Below are 16356 nucleotides of genomic sequence, written 5' to 3'. Positions count from 1 at the left end.
GACAGCCGACAGGAAGCTCTGGCATGGGCTGGTCCATGAAGTCACAAAGAGTCGGAAGAGACTGAGCGAATCAACAACAACAACATGTAGACTAAAATGTTTACCCATAGATTTCTTTGCATTTCCATTTTTAATATCCGTTTTGTGCATGTCCCTAGCTCCTAGAAAATGTGTATCTGTATCTTAATACTACAAAACAATGCCTTGTAAATCAAATCCCCAAATAACAGAATATTTAAAATGTAATTGCTCACCATATACTTCATTGGGTGCATGACGTCGTCTGATATGCCTCATGAAAGAAGAGGGTTTTTACTTATTTAGTAGGTAGAGTAATCTGCTTTAACAAGTAGGATCTGCTCCAAAATGTTGCAGTGTTGGCATACTCCTTTTCAGGATACTAACCTGCCATGCATGTCCTTTTCCAGCATACTCCATTCCATTTCACTTCCTATTTCCCCACCCACCCAAACAGTGGGTGACCATCCTGTGCCCACTGAGCATCCTCAGCCTCCACTGAGCTGTTTTCATTTCCCCCCCCCAATGTTTTTTCCTAAAGATTTTCTGTACTTCTGCAAAACGTGGGGTTCCCAAGCCTGCTGACACCTCACACTTGTGTGTGGATGGTGCAATTCTGGCTAAGGACAGGCACTTGGAGATAGGGTTCGCTCTTAGTACGTAGCAGAGTTGTTGGTTGGCCACGCCCCTTTCCCCCAACCACCTATCATTTGGTGGCTTCCCAGCTTTTGTGATTTTTTTTTTTTCAAATTTGAAAAGTTTGAGATGCCTCTTCTAAGGCTTAGTTACTAGCAGTAGGAGCTTTAAACTACAATATGCTGGTCATGTTTGGTATTTTAGTCCTGCTCCTTTTGCCCCACCCACCACTGGAACGCAGCTGTGAGAGCTTCTCCAAAAGAGGTTCAACATCCCTGGTATATAGGATTTAATATAAGTTAGTTTAAGCCAGTACCTATGTTTACACTTCGTCAATGCAGGGTGATACTAAAGAAGAGTGTGGCTGTAAGTATGTGCAGACCACCAGTGTTACTGCAGCCACAGATACCGCTCCTCCACAAACATGTTAAAAGTGAAGTTTGTGGCCCAGAGTTGAATTCCAGCACCTCCTTCTTTAAAAATTAAACACCCAGAGAGTAAATGTGGGAGTAGGCCCGGTGCTGAAGATAGGAGTCTTATCTAGAATGTATGTTTTGCATGATTTTGTAGAGTTCATAAATTTCTCAGAAACAAGTGGCTGGCAAACCTAACTGTTGGTGTTTACATCTATGATGGGTGTGTGTGTGTGTGCACATGACCTAACTGGCATGGGAGATGAAACTAGCTTCCAGCCCAAAATGTTTTCAAACTTTTGTGTGGTTGAGAAAAGGGTCTGGGTTGACTGCCTTCTCTTGTAAATTTCCCTTGGAAGGAATTGGTGCGGCCTTTCCCAACCTGATGCTTTACAAATGTTTTGGACTACAACTCCCAGCATTCCTGACTATTGGTTATGCTGGCTGGGGCTGATGGGAGGTGGTCCAAAACATCCGGAGGGCACCAGGTTGGGGAAGGCTGAACCAGCAGCATGGCTAAAATGCAGAGAGAGCAGGTGGGAACAGGAAGCTGGGCTCTCACACCTGTTGCTCTGCGAGGGGAAGGGGCGGGGTGATAGCATTGTGAGAGCTGCTCCCACATCAGAGAGCACCTGCATGCACCCAAGGTGAGCTTTTTCTGGTGGTCTTGCATGCAGCCACATGTGAGTCTTTGATGGGTTGGGGGAAAGCTGGCTAGTGGCAAGGACGGGGGTATCATCAAGAGAGTATTTTCTTCCATGTGTAGCCTGGTCCTGAGCATATTTACTCAGACAGCCTTCCCACTTGGTGTGTGTCGAGGTGGACTTATTTCCAAGTAAGTACGCATAGGAGTGTAGTCTGAAGGAGAGAGGCACTGTGGGCTGGTTTTCCCATTTTCAGAGTTACTGTTGTGAATGTTTCCTCTTTCCCAGCTTGCTGGTGTCCTACTATGTGCCTGTTTCTTCAGTTAAAGTCAGTGTGGTGTAGTGGCTAGAGAAGGGGTGGATAACTTGTGGCCCTCCAGATGTTTTGGGTTTGGCATACAATTCCTGTCATCCTTCACCATTGACTATGCAGGCTGATGGGAGTTGTAGGTGAAGATATCTGGACGGCCACAAGTTGTCTACTCCTAGACTAGAGGAAGGCCGTGGTCAAAATTCCTGTTCAGCTGCAAAGCTCACGCTGTGACCTTGGCCTAATTGCTATCTTTCAAGCTAACCTACTTCACAGGGTTGTTCTGAAAATAACTTGAAGGAAGGGTAGGACAAGAAAATTTAATTAATTATAGATATGTTTGAAATAGGTTGAGTGTTTGTGGGAAAGGCAGATCATTTAGATATCCTTTCTAGGATAATCGGTGTGTGTGTGCGTGTGTCTGCATATGTGTGTGTGTGTGTGTGTGTGTATGTTTTAAGCTACAAAAGGAATTAAACATTTTCCTTAATTGCACAGACCAAGTATTAGTAGTGGCAGCAATGCATCATACCACTCATGCCTTCCAAATACAATAGTTTCTTATTGGGAAATTTATAAGAGCATTGCAAAAGGGTTGTGTTAGTTGCTTTTGGCCTCTCTCTCCAATGTTTTTGAGCAGTAATGAAACATATATGGTTTGAGGTATCATGAGAACTGGTATGTGTGGGATTCCATTCTATGACTGCCTTAGCTCCTTTTTCATAGGGTTCCTTCTGAAGTAATTAAGCTGGATGATGGAGGGTTAAAGCAACAAGAGCTTCTAACAAAATGGCTTCCCTCTGAATGCAGATCTTCAGCTGAGGGTGTAAAGCAGCCTTCCCCAGCCTGGGTCCCCCTAAATATTTAGGACTACAACCCCCATCAGCACCAGTCTACATGGCCAATGGTCAGGAATTATGGGAGTTTTAAAGGAATGCTTGTATGGTTTACCTCTGCTGCAAAATGGCATATGTGTAGTTATGCTTGTGAGAAAGGAACTCTAAAATTTTGAAAATGCCAAGAAGCTGAAGCTGCTTTTGCATATGTTTCCTAAGCAGCTTAAATACATTTTCAGTTGTAATTCTGATGTGGTCTTGGACGGCAAAGCAGATAAGAAACTGGTCTTGCATTGTATCTCTCATTTAGAGAAGCACTGCAATGGCCACCATTTTCTGGAACATTCTGTGTTCTGGTTTTGCCGGAAGGTGAAAGAGAGGAGACCATATAGATAGAATTGCTGAAATAGAAGAAACTAAAGAAGTGAACTTGTGGAAGTAGAAGCATGGCTCTTTACAACTGATTTCCAAATTCTGTGGACTATTCTGATGGTCTCCGAGTTTCTTATTAAGGAGACCTATGGAAGGAAAAGCTTGAGATTAATCTGATGCAGTATTATCAGAAGAGGGAGTTGCAGAACCTGGCTCCTTGTACCCAGAATTACAATGTTTGATCCAATGCATTTATGCTCCTCTATACCCATTCCTCTGTTGAGCATCCCCTGTTAGCTTCTGTGACTTGCTGGTGGGCATTGGACCATACATTATAATTGCTTGTATTCTGTGTACCGGGAGCTGAGTTCTGCAACTCCTTCCTGCATTACTGTACCATAATGTGTATTACGGAATAGGGACGGGATCCCAGTGGGCAATGTATTTAAGTGTATGTGTGTATGTAATCCTGCCAACTGGCTCACACAGGTCACAAATTAGTTTAAATATTTTACCTTGCGTGGCTCTAAAATCATGATGTTGCTTCAAGGGAGTAAAATACGACAGATATATTCAAAGAGGTACTTTATGAAAAAAATGTAAAACAAAATAACCTGCAACAGTACCCCTCCAAGAGAGAACACTGCACACAAACAGAAAGGGTGTGTGTGGAATCCACCAGAGCAACAAAGCAAAACCCCACAGAACCCATCAGGAGTCCTCAGCCCAATATAAGTCCGCTTACCCCGCAGAGGTGCTGCAGAGGGCTCGTCTTGCTAGTACTGCAGCTTGGGCCTGTAGTCCGTAAAATTAGGGACAAGTCTCAGTCAGTAAATGCCAGGCCGCAGGCTTTCTCCCTTGTGTGGAGTTTCTCCTGCTGCTGGCTGGGCTGACTGAGGTATTTTGTTGTTACTCAATAAAACAAATGTACATCACACCCATTTGGCAATATTTTAAATAAAAGATAAATGTAGGCCTCAGGACAGTAATCTATTTACATTTTTATAATGAAGTATTTCCCCCTTGCTCTCTACAACATCACTAATAATAGCTCCTATCAAGGAGATTACTGATTTGGGACCCCACACATACCTGTAAAATTAGGGACAAGTCTCGGTAAGTAAATCCCAGGCCACAAGCCTTCTCCTTTGTTGGCATTTCTCCTGCTGCTGGCTGGGCTGACTGAGGTATTTTGCCCCCCGCACCAGCCCCCATAGGTGATGACATGGAAGCAGCTTCAGCAGGGATACATGTACACATTTGTTTTTCACTCCCATATACATGGTATAGGGGAACATCTTGGTAAAAATGTAAGGTTAACTGAGAGGCAGTTCAGCCTTCATTCTTCTCCCCTGATACCATGTGGGTTTTATTCACTGTACTACAGTCAGTTTCTGCACTGGTGACTGGGGGGGCTCAATCATAGGTTACGTGGAAGCAGCCATGTCTGCTCCAAAGCCCTGCTGTTTTTGTATCTCAAAAATCCCTGTTTTGTTGCATGGGAGTAAGTAGGTTTTGCTTCGCTTCCAAAGTTACACTGCATGATTGACCATGAATGCTAGTGGCCCTGGATATCCATTAGCCTCTCTCTATGTGGGCGATTTACATCCGGATGTGACTGAAGCCATGCTGTATGAGAAATTCTCGCCTGCTGGACCAATTATGTCCATCAGAGTTTGTCGAGATGTTGCCACACGCCGATCTCTGGGTTACGCGTATATAAATTTTCAGCAGCCTGCTGATGGTAAGTGAGACCTTACTTTCTTTCTTTCTTTCATTCATTCATTCATTCATTCATTCATTAACTGTATTGGTATACAAATACAATAATCTACACCTATTAATGGCTACAAAACAAATAACATCTTGCACTAACTCTGCATATATGATTTATACAAAATATCATCGAAACTACTTGGATTATTAAGAGATATTGATACATGAATACCTATTAATTTCCACCTTATAATTTATTCTCCAATATTCATTCAAAGAGCTCCAGTCTTTCACAAATTTGAGGTTTAGCTGGCTACCATATGTCTCACTAATTTTTGATAATTGCACTCATTGCCAAACTTTGTTTATCCACTCTTTAAACATAATTTTTGTGTGTGTGCATTTTTCCAATTCTTAACAATTATTGTCTTTGCTGCTGTTAGGAAGTTAGATATCACTGGTTCATGTAAGAATGAAAAAGTTCCAGTAACATTGTTTTTAGGTCAAAAATTAGGCCACATGAAGTCATCCTGTTTATGTCTCCATTCGCTTGTTTCCAGAAAATGTGGATGTTTAGAGAAAAGCCACCACATATGCATATAATCTGCTGCTTGAAATTCACATTGTACCTATCAATTTTATTATTCCTAGTGGTGTCGAATACTAACAACTGATATGTTTGTAATAATTCCTTAAGTTAACCCAAATTGAATTTGCCATCTTTCCTGTAAATCTTCTTCACTAATTTTTGACAATATCATTGTCTCCCAGTGAGATAACATATAACCCCTCAAATATTGTACTGAATCCATATTGGAGAATGTGCCTGTGACTTATTTAAGCTTTTCCTTGGGAAAAGAACTGAGTCTGTGGTCCCCGTCCCCACCCTGGGAAAGATGCAACTAGAACCCTGTTGACATGGTTACTTGATCCCCAGTGGTGAGCTCTTAAATTTAAGCATTTAGATATTAAGCAGCAAGCCACTTTTTGCATTCTAAACCATTTCTGATATCTACAAAGTAACTGCTGAACTAAACCAAAGTGAAGGGAAGTCTTGACCTTTCCCCCTTCCCTACCCCATCTCACTAGACTGTTGTGATTAAGTCTAGCCATTGTAAACATCCTAAAGCAGGGACGTTTCCCCATCCAGCCCATGGCAGCTTCAGGGATTCCTTCAGGGATTTGAATCTCCCTCCCTCCGCCTCAGAGTAATCCTGACTCTTATCTCTGATCTGTGATCTACAGAGGTCCCTCAGAGAGGATCCAGCATCAGCAGCATATCTAACTTTGCCTATCTTATCAACAAACTCATGTAACCATGGTCCCATTTCCATGTCCCATGGAAAATTGTTTGTACCTACAGCTTCCAGTTTCTCCTCTTACCCTAGTTTCTTAATCCCCACCTCTGGTTGCAAGACTTGGAGATCATTATCTCTGTTGGTAGTAGTAAACTCGATGTGTGCATGCACAGCTTTCTGAAAGGTTAGGTGCTAGGCTGTGTCTCAGTTCCCCCTTTACTCTCAGTTTTGTTGTTACATTTGTATATAACTGAATGTGCTTTCTTTTCTACCAGCTGAGCGGGCCTTGGATACCATGAATTTTGAAGTGATCAAAGGTCGGCCCATTCGCATCATGTGGTCTCAGCGAGACCCGGGACTCAGGAAATCGGGTGTTGGGAACATCTTCATCAAGAACCTGGATGATTCCATTGATAACAAAGCCCTGTATGACACATTTTCGGCTTTTGGTAATATCCTTTCTTGCAAGGTAATTATAACACCGGCAGAAGTACAACACTCAAAATGATTCTCTCACTGTGACAGGTCATTTTTGGCCAGCAGTATTAAAAATGTAGGCATCCTGACTTCACTCTTCCTTAATATCTTTTGGTGAGCAACGATTTAAAATATAACCTACCAACACTTAATGGGTTCCATTTGAATGAAATCCCCAATCAATCTTACTGCTTTGCCCTCGGCCTTTTTTTTTTTTTTGGCTCCCAGGCAAAGCATATTAGGTATTTCCTCCTTGCTTCCCCCACCCCCATAGCATCTTCTCAGGATGGGGCAAGAGGAGAGGGTTACTTTGCTGTCAAAACTTCCTCCATTGTCCAAAGAACCAGAACTTAAGTATCGAACACTCAGCTCATTCTGAATTAATTCAAATCCAAGATTTTTTCCCCTTTGACACATGGAGAGAACCTACCTCCTTTCCCTAAAGTGACTAGGACTTTTGCTTATTGCTCAAGGCCCCGTTGTGTTTCTGCATAGAGATGTCTCTGGCTACAGCAGTCTTCCCCCCAACCTGGTACCCTCCAGATGTTTTGGATAACAGCTCCCATCAGCCCCAGCCAGCATGGGCAATGGGCATGGATGATGGAAGTTGTAGTCCAAAACATGGAGGGCACCAGATTGAAGAAGGCTGGATTTCAGTGTTATGGGGGAAGAGATGGCCCAAGGCATTTTGCTGCCTGAGATGAAGAACAAGATGGTGCTCGCTCCCATTCCATGTACAAAACGCAAATGGACTGGCAGCTAAATAATTCAACAGTGTCAATAGGACAGTGTCCATCACTGCACCTGAAGGCAGCAGGCTAGCTAAGGGGGTGTAGGGCAGGCTGTGTGCTTCACAGCTCTCTTTTCCAACACCTTGCCGCCACCTCCTAGTATCTGCCACCTGAGGCGATTGCCTCACTCTGCCTAATGGCAAGGCTGGCCCTATATGGAGGCTTTGCAGCTATTGAACAGACAGGCAAGCAAATTGGGGATAAGAGGGACAGGCAATGGCCCATTTTTGTTTCCACATTTCTGGCATTCTTCACTCTTCTCTCTTTCCCTCTCCACTGTATCTTAAAGGTTGTTTGTGATGAGAATGGATCCCGGGGTTATGGCTTTGTCCATTTTGAGACCCATGAGGCAGCAAACAGAGCAATTGACACGATGAATGGGATGCTCCTCAATGACCGTAAGGTGTAAGTGGAGTTTTGCGGAGATGGGTGGGAAGATTTCTACTATATATGTCCAACATAGTGATGAAACGTAGTCATTAGGTCTTCCATTTTCTTAATATACTTCAAGGGTACATTATGCATTGAACATTATTTGGAGAAAGTGTTTTTCATCTGGGGAGAAAACATATATAGGGCAGAAATATTAAGAGTTTCTCTCCTCTTCTTCCTAGAGTAGCTTCCAAATGCTTCTCACCTTCATTGTGTTCATCCAAGGGTTCAGCTATTTATCCCTGCATTTCTCATTCCGAGTGTGATACAGGTGGGCAGTTCAGGTTATCTAGTATTTGGTGCAAAATATTTTGCAGGCAAGAGTCTGGAGCACGCTTTATTGTCCACTTAGCACTTAAAACAAAAAGTCCCTGCTGATTGTATAGGAACAGCACAGGAGATTTCCTTTTGCTTGCTCTATATGCAGTTCTTTTGTGAAGTGGTTTCATGTGTACGTTGTTTACACTTTGCAGGTTCGTTGGCCACTTTAAATCTCGACGGGAGCGGGAGGCGGAATATGGAGCCCGGGCAATGGAATTCACCAATGTCTACATCAAGAACTTTGGAGATGACATGAATGATGAGAAGCTGCAGGAAATATTCTCAAAATTCGGTAAGTGCAGCCTTTTAAAAGTGCAGTCTGCAGTGTCATGGATAGTGATCTTAAGATTGTGTGAGTAAGAGAAAATTGAGTAAGGAGGATTAACTAGTTTTCCCAAATGCTTTGGAGGCTGCTTCTGTTGTTTGGCTCTTCAAATAGCTGAAGTCACAACCAGCATTGTGATAGTCTGACACAACATTGCCAATCAAACCAAATCCATCTTCTGGTAAAGTGAGAATACAGATCCCTTCACCTGCCCTCAACTATAAGAGTGTAGCTATTAAATATCCTACTTAAGGATAAATCTCAGTATGGAACCCAGTTTAGAAATAGAAATGGTTTCCCCCTTTCTAATCATACCAGAGCTGAGAGAAGCTTGCCTGATAAATTGCTTGATCTGTTTCTCTTAGTTTCTCTAGCAGATCTACAGTTTATGTAGGAGCAGGGACTCATCCCTGGCAGTGAATGGTGATCAAGGTGTGCAGGGCAGGAAAGGAAAGCTAGTCTTATTGGGGCAGAAATCTTTACCCTGTAACCAGGACTGCTCATTTTCACCACTAAACTAAAAGAGAAAACTGGGACTCTGCTTTGAGGCAACAAAAAATGCTTCATTCCAGAGCAAACATGTGCAAGTCAAAGTGTGTGTGTAATGACAGTCTGCCTATCTGGAATCCCTGATTTGTGATCTTCTACCTGTGATCGGAGAGTAATCCCTTCTGCAGGAGAATCCCTTGTTACCTCTGATCAAACAATGGAGATAACAAGGGGATTCCTCTTCCCATCTCCTCCCTAGGCCCCCAGTAGCTTCCAGCCCAGGGGGTGGTGTTTGGCGAGGGATAGAATCCATGGATGGAGCATAACCCCCTGTGGGCCAGATGGGAAACTTCCATGGCCTGAATTAGGCCTGCGGGCTGGAGGTCCCCCACTGCTGTGGTCGAGAGTAGTCCCACCTGCCTGGCACCATCCTTATCCTTGCTCTGAGGTGAACCATATAACTTGTGGCCCCAGCATGCCTTAGAGTCCTTGCTGGCTGTCACACTGGCCTAAAGCTGCTTGTTCTGCTTCCAGGGAAGACGCTGAGTGTCAAGGTCATGATGGATAATACAGGCCGCTCGAAAGGGTTTGGGTTTGTCAACTTTGAGAAGCATCAAGATGCTCGGAAGGCAAGATGGTCTTTGTTCTATCTATCTCAGCCAGCTGCTTGCCTACCCTTCTTATTCCAATCAGTACACCTCTCAAAACCTGAATGAAAGACGTATTGGTGGGGGAGAGATTTGACTTTGGACTGTGTGTGTATGTAAGAAGTTAATGGGCTTTTTGCACTGGTGCCTCTTCACAGATGGAGCTATTATGTGATGAAGCTATTCCCTGTGCAACTAATGCATAATGCCTTCAATACTAAGTAAATTGCTGTTTGGGGGAGGAGGGTGGAATTTCATTGCCTGGGATATCTTGGAAGGTAGGTTTTAGCGAAGGCAATAAAACAGTTGAACCTTAAGCCTGTGGGCCAAATCTGGCCCACCTGGGATTCCAGTCTGGCCCTCTGGGGTTCCCCAGAAGGCCATGATCACCTCCCATGGTCCCAAGTGCTTTTCCACAACTGCTTATCATTTGGTGGTTTACCGGCTTTTGCAGAGGCTTTTTTCACATTCTAAAAGGATGGAATGCTTCTCCATATGCTTAATTACTGGCAGTAAGAGCTTTAAGCTAAACTACGCTGCTGTTTCTGGCTCCGCCCCCTTTGCCTCCACCCACCTCTGGCATGCGGCCTCCGGGAGCTTCTCCGAAATTGAACTCAGCCCTGGAAGAGTTTCAAAACCCTTGCAATAAAAATTAAAACCGGTGCAGGGCATGTTTCTATGAGTCAGATGCCCGGCCTGTTGAGGAGAGTGGATGCCGCAGCTTCTTCTGTGCGCGACCCTCTTTCTTGACCCCCACTCTTCTGGCAGGCTGTCGAAGACATGAATGGGAAGGAGATCAGTGGCCGAATGGTGTATGTTGGCAGAGCTCAGAAGAGGATGGAACGTCAGAGTGAGCTGAAGCGTAAATTTGAGCAAATCAAGCAGGAAAGGGTGAGCAGATACCAGGTAATGTGAAACGAAGATAAGGTGCTGATTGGGTGTGGCTGGCAAGGGACATAAAGAGCCTGTGACTTTAAGAATCCCACAGACTGTGGTGGAGCTCCAGTATGCCGTTATACCAGGGCTTGAGGGTGGAGGGGCCAGATGCAAAAGAGGAGAGCGTTGAACTAAACTGACCTTTGGTTACTGTGACCTGAGGTTTGTAGAGTGTGTGTGTGTGTGTGTTGCAGGGAGGGTATTTTTGGCTGGAAGACCAAAGCAGCCATTGGCCGCAAGTGACACCTCGAATGGAGGGGTGGTAGTGATAACTTCTACTTAAAAGGTGGTTAGACAAATTCCTGGAGGAGAAGGCTATCAACGGCTAACATGCTACCTCCACTATCAGAGGCAGTATGCCTATGTACACCAGTTGCTGCGGAACATGGGAAGGAGCATGCTGTTGCATCATTGTCCTCTTTGTGGGTTTCCCGTGGGCAGCTGATCAGCCACTGTGTGAACAGAATGCTGGACTAGTTGGACCCTTGGTCTGATCCAGCATGGCTCTTCTTACGTTCTTATGTACTGCGGTATTTTAACACACTATTTAATGACCTGAAGCTCAGACTACATGTTCAGGTTTGTTTATTTTTTAAAGGGAAATGCAAGAGGGTGTTGCAAAGTTAATTACAGAAGCAGCACCAGGGAAGGGGTTTTTCAACACTTTCCCTTTAGGCTGTTTTTGCAATCGCAACCCACCACCCACAACAGTCCCTATATTTTGCCCCATGGGTGAGAAGCCAACTACTCACACCTTTCTCTCAGTGCTGCTTCTACAATCAACTTCACAGATGCAGGAGGCTCCATCCCCGCCCCCCCCCCCCCATGCTAAGAGACTGGATAAAAACACTGGACTATCCTGCAGGGTTGTTATCCGCTTTTATCTCTCTGTCGACCTTTCCCAGAAATATGGGTTCAACAACACTGGGCTACTTTTCATGGTCGACGTAACCCACACATTCTCAGCCACAGCATCTGACTCTAAAATATAGCTATAATAATGGTGAACTTTATTTTTACTGTCAGGGTCATTTTAAAATGTTGACAAATGGGGTAGGAGGGGGAAGGTCTATTTATGTATTTTGCATTAAACAAGGTCTAAGTTAGAGCATGAACTTCTGTCTCTGCTGCTACCTTTTGTTTAGGGGCAAATGTGTTACTATCCAATCACAGCTGAACTAAAATTCTGGATTTCTCAGTTCTTAGTTTTTAGTGGGAAGCAATAACTTCACCACCATGGCTGACTAAAAAAAAGGGGTTCAAAATGAACCAGAAAGTCCCTTTTCTGCATGGGTGCATCACCCTGCACATGTCTTCTCTATGGCTAGCACTGATGCCCTGAATGTCAGTCATAGCTATGACTGCACTCATTGGCTAAAACCACTGAAAGGCAGTTGCCCGATCACAAATGATTGGGCAGAAATTGTGCCTGCACATTTTGCCTCCTATCTCTGATTCTGCATGAGTTAGAGACTTTTTCTCCCATGTTTAAATGAAAGCTGGGAATCCTGGCCAACTAATGGTGTAAATGGGCACTGGGTGGCATACCTAGAATCTGAATAAAACCTGGCCAGCTAGAGCAATATGGCAGCCCTATTCTTGAAGCACAATGCATCCCTCAAGCAGGCCCTCAAAAATAGTGTCGCTTGCTTGCCCCCTGCCCTGAATGTTCTGATATGCACATGTCAAGCGCTGGACCATTGATGTAGAAGTTTTTAAAATCCAGATTGGGGCAACATCTTTACTAGGGTCAATCAAAATATCACCAAATACTTTGCGAATCTTTGACTTCTCCAGAACTCTTCATCAGGCTTGATCAGTCTTCCCCAAAATGGTGCCCTCCAGATGTACTGAACTACAACCCCCATTATCCCCAGCCAGTATGGCCACTGGCCTGCTGTTTGGTGGTGATAGGAGTTGTAGTCCAGCAATCTGGAGGCACCAAGTTGGGGAAGGAAGGTTGATATAGAGGGTTGGGTGTTGGTCTAGGTGGCATTTGGGTCCCTTCCAGCTTTATAATGGCATGGGACTGGGATACCTGAGAGAGCGCCTCCTCTGGCCTGGCTGGAGTCCACCAGGAATAGAGCCTTCAATGTGATGGCCCCCTTCCTGTGGAACTCCCTGCCTTTGGAGGTCAGGTAGGTGCCAATGTTGTGTTCCTTCCAGTGCCTCCTGAAGACATTGTTAGTTTGGGAAGACTTCCTTGAGTGACCAGCCGTGGTTTATGAAATTTGGCATTTATCAGAACCTGTCTCTTTAAAATGTTTTAATTGTTTTAACATGGTATTTTATTCTTTTATCCTTGCTATTCACCGCTCTAAAATCCTTTGATGTGTAGTGGTATATAAATATTGTAAATAAATAAATGTTGGAGCCACTATCATTGGGCATTTTATATAGAAAGGTAGGAAATATGTGTACAGATAATAAATATGAATGATGGGGAAGCTGGCTGGGTCTGTTTGCTTCTAGGGAGTCAACTTATATGTAAAGAACCTGGATGATGGGATTGATGATGAGCGACTGAGGAAGGAATTCTCTCCGTATGGAACCATCACTAGCGCCAAGGTAAGGTTCTTATATTTTATAAATGAGTATCTTTGTGCCATTTAATAATGGAGACCTAGCCCTTGTTCTACCAGCTGAAGATGTTTTTGGGAGTCTTTCTGCACAAGGCTTTTATTGTGCACTTGTGATTGCCCACTCACTGTAATTTGCAGGTCTTTTACATGACATTGTCATCCTCCAGGGCTTCTCCTGTGCTTTGCAACCATTATCACAGTTTTTTTCCTAACAAGGAGAGTCTGCTATTTTTCTCAGTGGCATTATAGAAGCTTCATGTAATTGCGCAATTCCACTATACCACAACACCACCTAGTGGTTGTGTAATGGAACATATAGAAAGGTAGAGAAAGAAAACTCCCAGGAAAAAAAACACGTGTAAAGGAACCAAGCTTAATCCCGCAAAGAATCTAGAAGCAGAAACCTCGGTCAAGGTGTGGGTTAAAAGCCTCATGTAGAAAAGGCCTGGACTGTACCCTGTACTTCCCTGCACCTTTCATACCACTCACCCATCTTGGAAACCTAGGGTATTTTTTTTTTTATGTACAGGAATTTCTTTATTTTGAATTGGTGTGCAAGGAGCAATCGCATGAGCCCAAACCTGCAGTCTGAACACTGCAGTCCAGAAACAGCTTTACCACCAGTTCTTCTGTGAAGCTGATGCTGTCGTGAGATAATCCAGTGACTTGCCATTCTCTCTTCCTCGCTTTCTCTGCAGTAAATTAGACAGGGAGCATTTCTATACAAGGCTTTTATGGCACACTCATGATTGGTCACTCACAGAAGTTTGTAGATCCCTTACACAACTCATCAACCTCCTGGGCATCTCCCACACTTTTTGACATTTTTCCTGCTTTTTAAAAGATCACGGATAATGCAGTAACAAATATTAATCCGCTTTAATTGCTGCAATGGCTGTGTGACATTGTGCAGTTCTGCTATAACAACATCGCCATCTAGTGGCTGTAAAATGAAACGTATAAAGCCTGCTGAGAAACAAAGCCTGGAATAAACAGGAGCTGACCTTAATCCCACAAAGAATCTGGAAGCAGAAGGCCTGCTAAGGGTGTAGGATTTTAGCCTTGTGTGGTGAAGCCCTGGAATTCTGGCTGCTGAACTTGAAACTGAACAACTATAGTGGGCAGAGAAGTGGGGTAGTGAAGGCACTGGGGCATTGAGTAGATGTGGGACTGTTGATAGAGGTGAGCAGAAACTCTACAGGTACCCAGTTTGTGGGGAGGGGAACCATCAAAGTTACCAACCTCCGGTACAGTGGTTATTTGTTTGTTTGTTTTTGACAGCATATACCAGAGGTTCAGAGCTGTAGGCCCAGAGGCCAAATCCAGCCCTCAGTCTGGCCCTCTAGGGTTCCTCAGAGGGTCATGCCCCCTTCCCCTGACCTCACCCCCTTTCCCTCAACCATCAATCATTTGGTGGTTTCATGGCTTTTGTACAGTTTTTTCCCCATTCTAAAAGGTTGAAATGTCTCACCTATACTTGCACTAAGAGCTTTAAGCTGAATTATGTGTTTGTAGATCTTGAGTGTTTGTACCTTGTGTTGGGTACCCGGGACAGATTAGGGATTCTGTTGGTGTACCGCCCACCCCACTGCCCATCAGACTCCCTGCCTGAGCTGACAGAGGTGGTCTCGAACTTGGTGTTGAGGACCCCTAGGATGATGGTCCTGGGGGATCTCAACTTCCATGCTGAGGCCGCTGTATCCGGGGCGGCTCAGGACTTCATGGCCACCATGACAACCATGGGGCTGTCCCAACATGTCATCGGCCCAACGCATATAAAAGGACACACGCTTGATCTGGTTTTCTCGACTGGGCAGGAGGATGGTGATCTGAAAGTAGAGGAATTAACATCTGTCCCTTTGTCATGGTCAGATCACTTCCTGCTGAGGTTCAGACTCCTGGCAGCCTTCCCCCTCTGCAAGGGTGGCGGACCTATTAAAATGGTCTGCCCCCAGAGATTAATGGATTCTGATGGATTCCAGAGGGCTCTGGGGGATTTTCCTGCTGGTATGGCTGGTGCTCCTGTCGAAGCCCAGGTTGCTCTGTGGAATGCAGAGATGACTCAGGTGGTTGACACGATTGCGCCCAAGCGCCCTCTCCCTCTGAGCAGAGCCCGGCCAGCTCCTTGGTATACACCTGAGCTGAGGGCAATGAAGCAAGAGGGGAGACAGCTAGAACGCAGGTGGAGGAAAACTCGTGCTGAGTCTGACCGAACACAGGTAAGAGCCCACTATCAAGCCTACTCTGTGGCGGTGAGGGTGGCAAAGAGACAGTTCTTTTCCACCAGATTGCATCTTCTCAGTATCGTCCAGCGGAGATTTTCCAGGTGGTTCGCGGCCTGTTACATTCTGGGCCAGGGAGAGAGAAAGTGGAATGTGTGATAAGTTTGCAAGGCATTTTGAAGATAAAGTCGCTCAGATTCGTCATGAATTGGACACCACGATTAATGCAGTTCTATTGGTAGAGGCATTCAGAGCACCGTCTGGTCCAGTTTTATTGGATGCGTTTCAGTTACTGAGGCCTGAGGATGCGGACAAGGTGCTTGGCCAAATCCTATTGACCACTTGTGTGCTTGACCCTTGCCCCTCATGGCTTATTAAATCAAACAAGGAGGGGATGTCCGGCTGGGTCCAGGAGGTTGTAAATTCCTCCTTTAGAGAGGGAGTGGTGCCTGCCGCTTTAAAAGAGGTGGTAATTAGACCACTCTTGAAAAAGCCTAACCTGGACCCAGAGGATGTTAACAATTATAGGCCAGTGGCCAACATCCCCTTGCTGGGCAAGGTGCTTGAGCGGGTGGTTGTAGGACAGCTCCAGGCACTGTTGAATGAAATGGACTATTTAGATCCATTTCAATCAGGCTTCAGGCCTGGTTTTGGAATGGAAACTACCTTGGTCGCCCTGTGGGATGACCTCTGCCGGGAGAGGGACAGGGGGAGTGTGACCCTGTTGATTCTCCAGGATCTCTCAGTGGCTTTCAATACCATCGACCATGGTATCCTTCTGGATAGGTTGTCTGGGTTGGGAGTTGGAGGCACTGCACTGCAGTGGTTCCGCTCCTACTTGGATGGCCAATTCCAGAAGGTGGTGCTGGGGGATTATCTCTCTGTGCCATG

The 16356-nt window shown here is 44.8% G+C and overlaps 1 protein-coding gene across 4 annotated transcripts in view; it reads left to right on the top strand.

Moving 5' to 3' along the window:
- The first annotated feature begins 1376 nt into the window (after positions 1 to 1376).
- PABPC1L (poly(A) binding protein cytoplasmic 1 like) overlaps positions 1377 to 16356 on the top strand; it is a 43234-nt gene continuing 28254 nt past the window's right edge. Inside the window, exons 1-8 of one of the 4 annotated variants that reach the window (XM_084853988.1) lie at positions 1377 to 1714; positions 4762 to 4973; positions 6519 to 6712; positions 7801 to 7916; positions 8417 to 8556; positions 9613 to 9707; positions 10494 to 10631; positions 13134 to 13229. In XM_084853988.1, the coding sequence (XP_084710114.1) occupies positions 4781 to 4973; positions 6519 to 6712; positions 7801 to 7916; positions 8417 to 8556; positions 9613 to 9707; positions 10494 to 10631; positions 13134 to 13229 (972 nt within the window). In that variant the 5' untranslated portion in view covers positions 1377 to 1714; positions 4762 to 4780. Of the gene's footprint in view, positions 1715 to 2188; positions 2327 to 4682; positions 4974 to 6518; positions 6713 to 7800; positions 7917 to 8416; positions 8557 to 9612; positions 9708 to 10493; positions 10632 to 13133; positions 13230 to 16356 lie in introns of those variants that run through there. The other 3 variants (XM_084853987.1, XM_084853989.1, XM_084853990.1) reach the window with 3 other exon arrangements.

This window comes from Heloderma suspectum, chromosome 4 (genome assembly GCF_057233095.1).
Source record: "Heloderma suspectum isolate Gila_16-S chromosome 4, 16-S_ref, whole genome shotgun sequence".
Taxonomy (NCBI): Eukaryota; Metazoa; Chordata; class Lepidosauria; order Squamata; family Helodermatidae; genus Heloderma; species Heloderma suspectum.
Note: the sequence above shows the minus strand (reverse complement) of the source record. Positions and strands in the feature narration are given on the sequence as shown.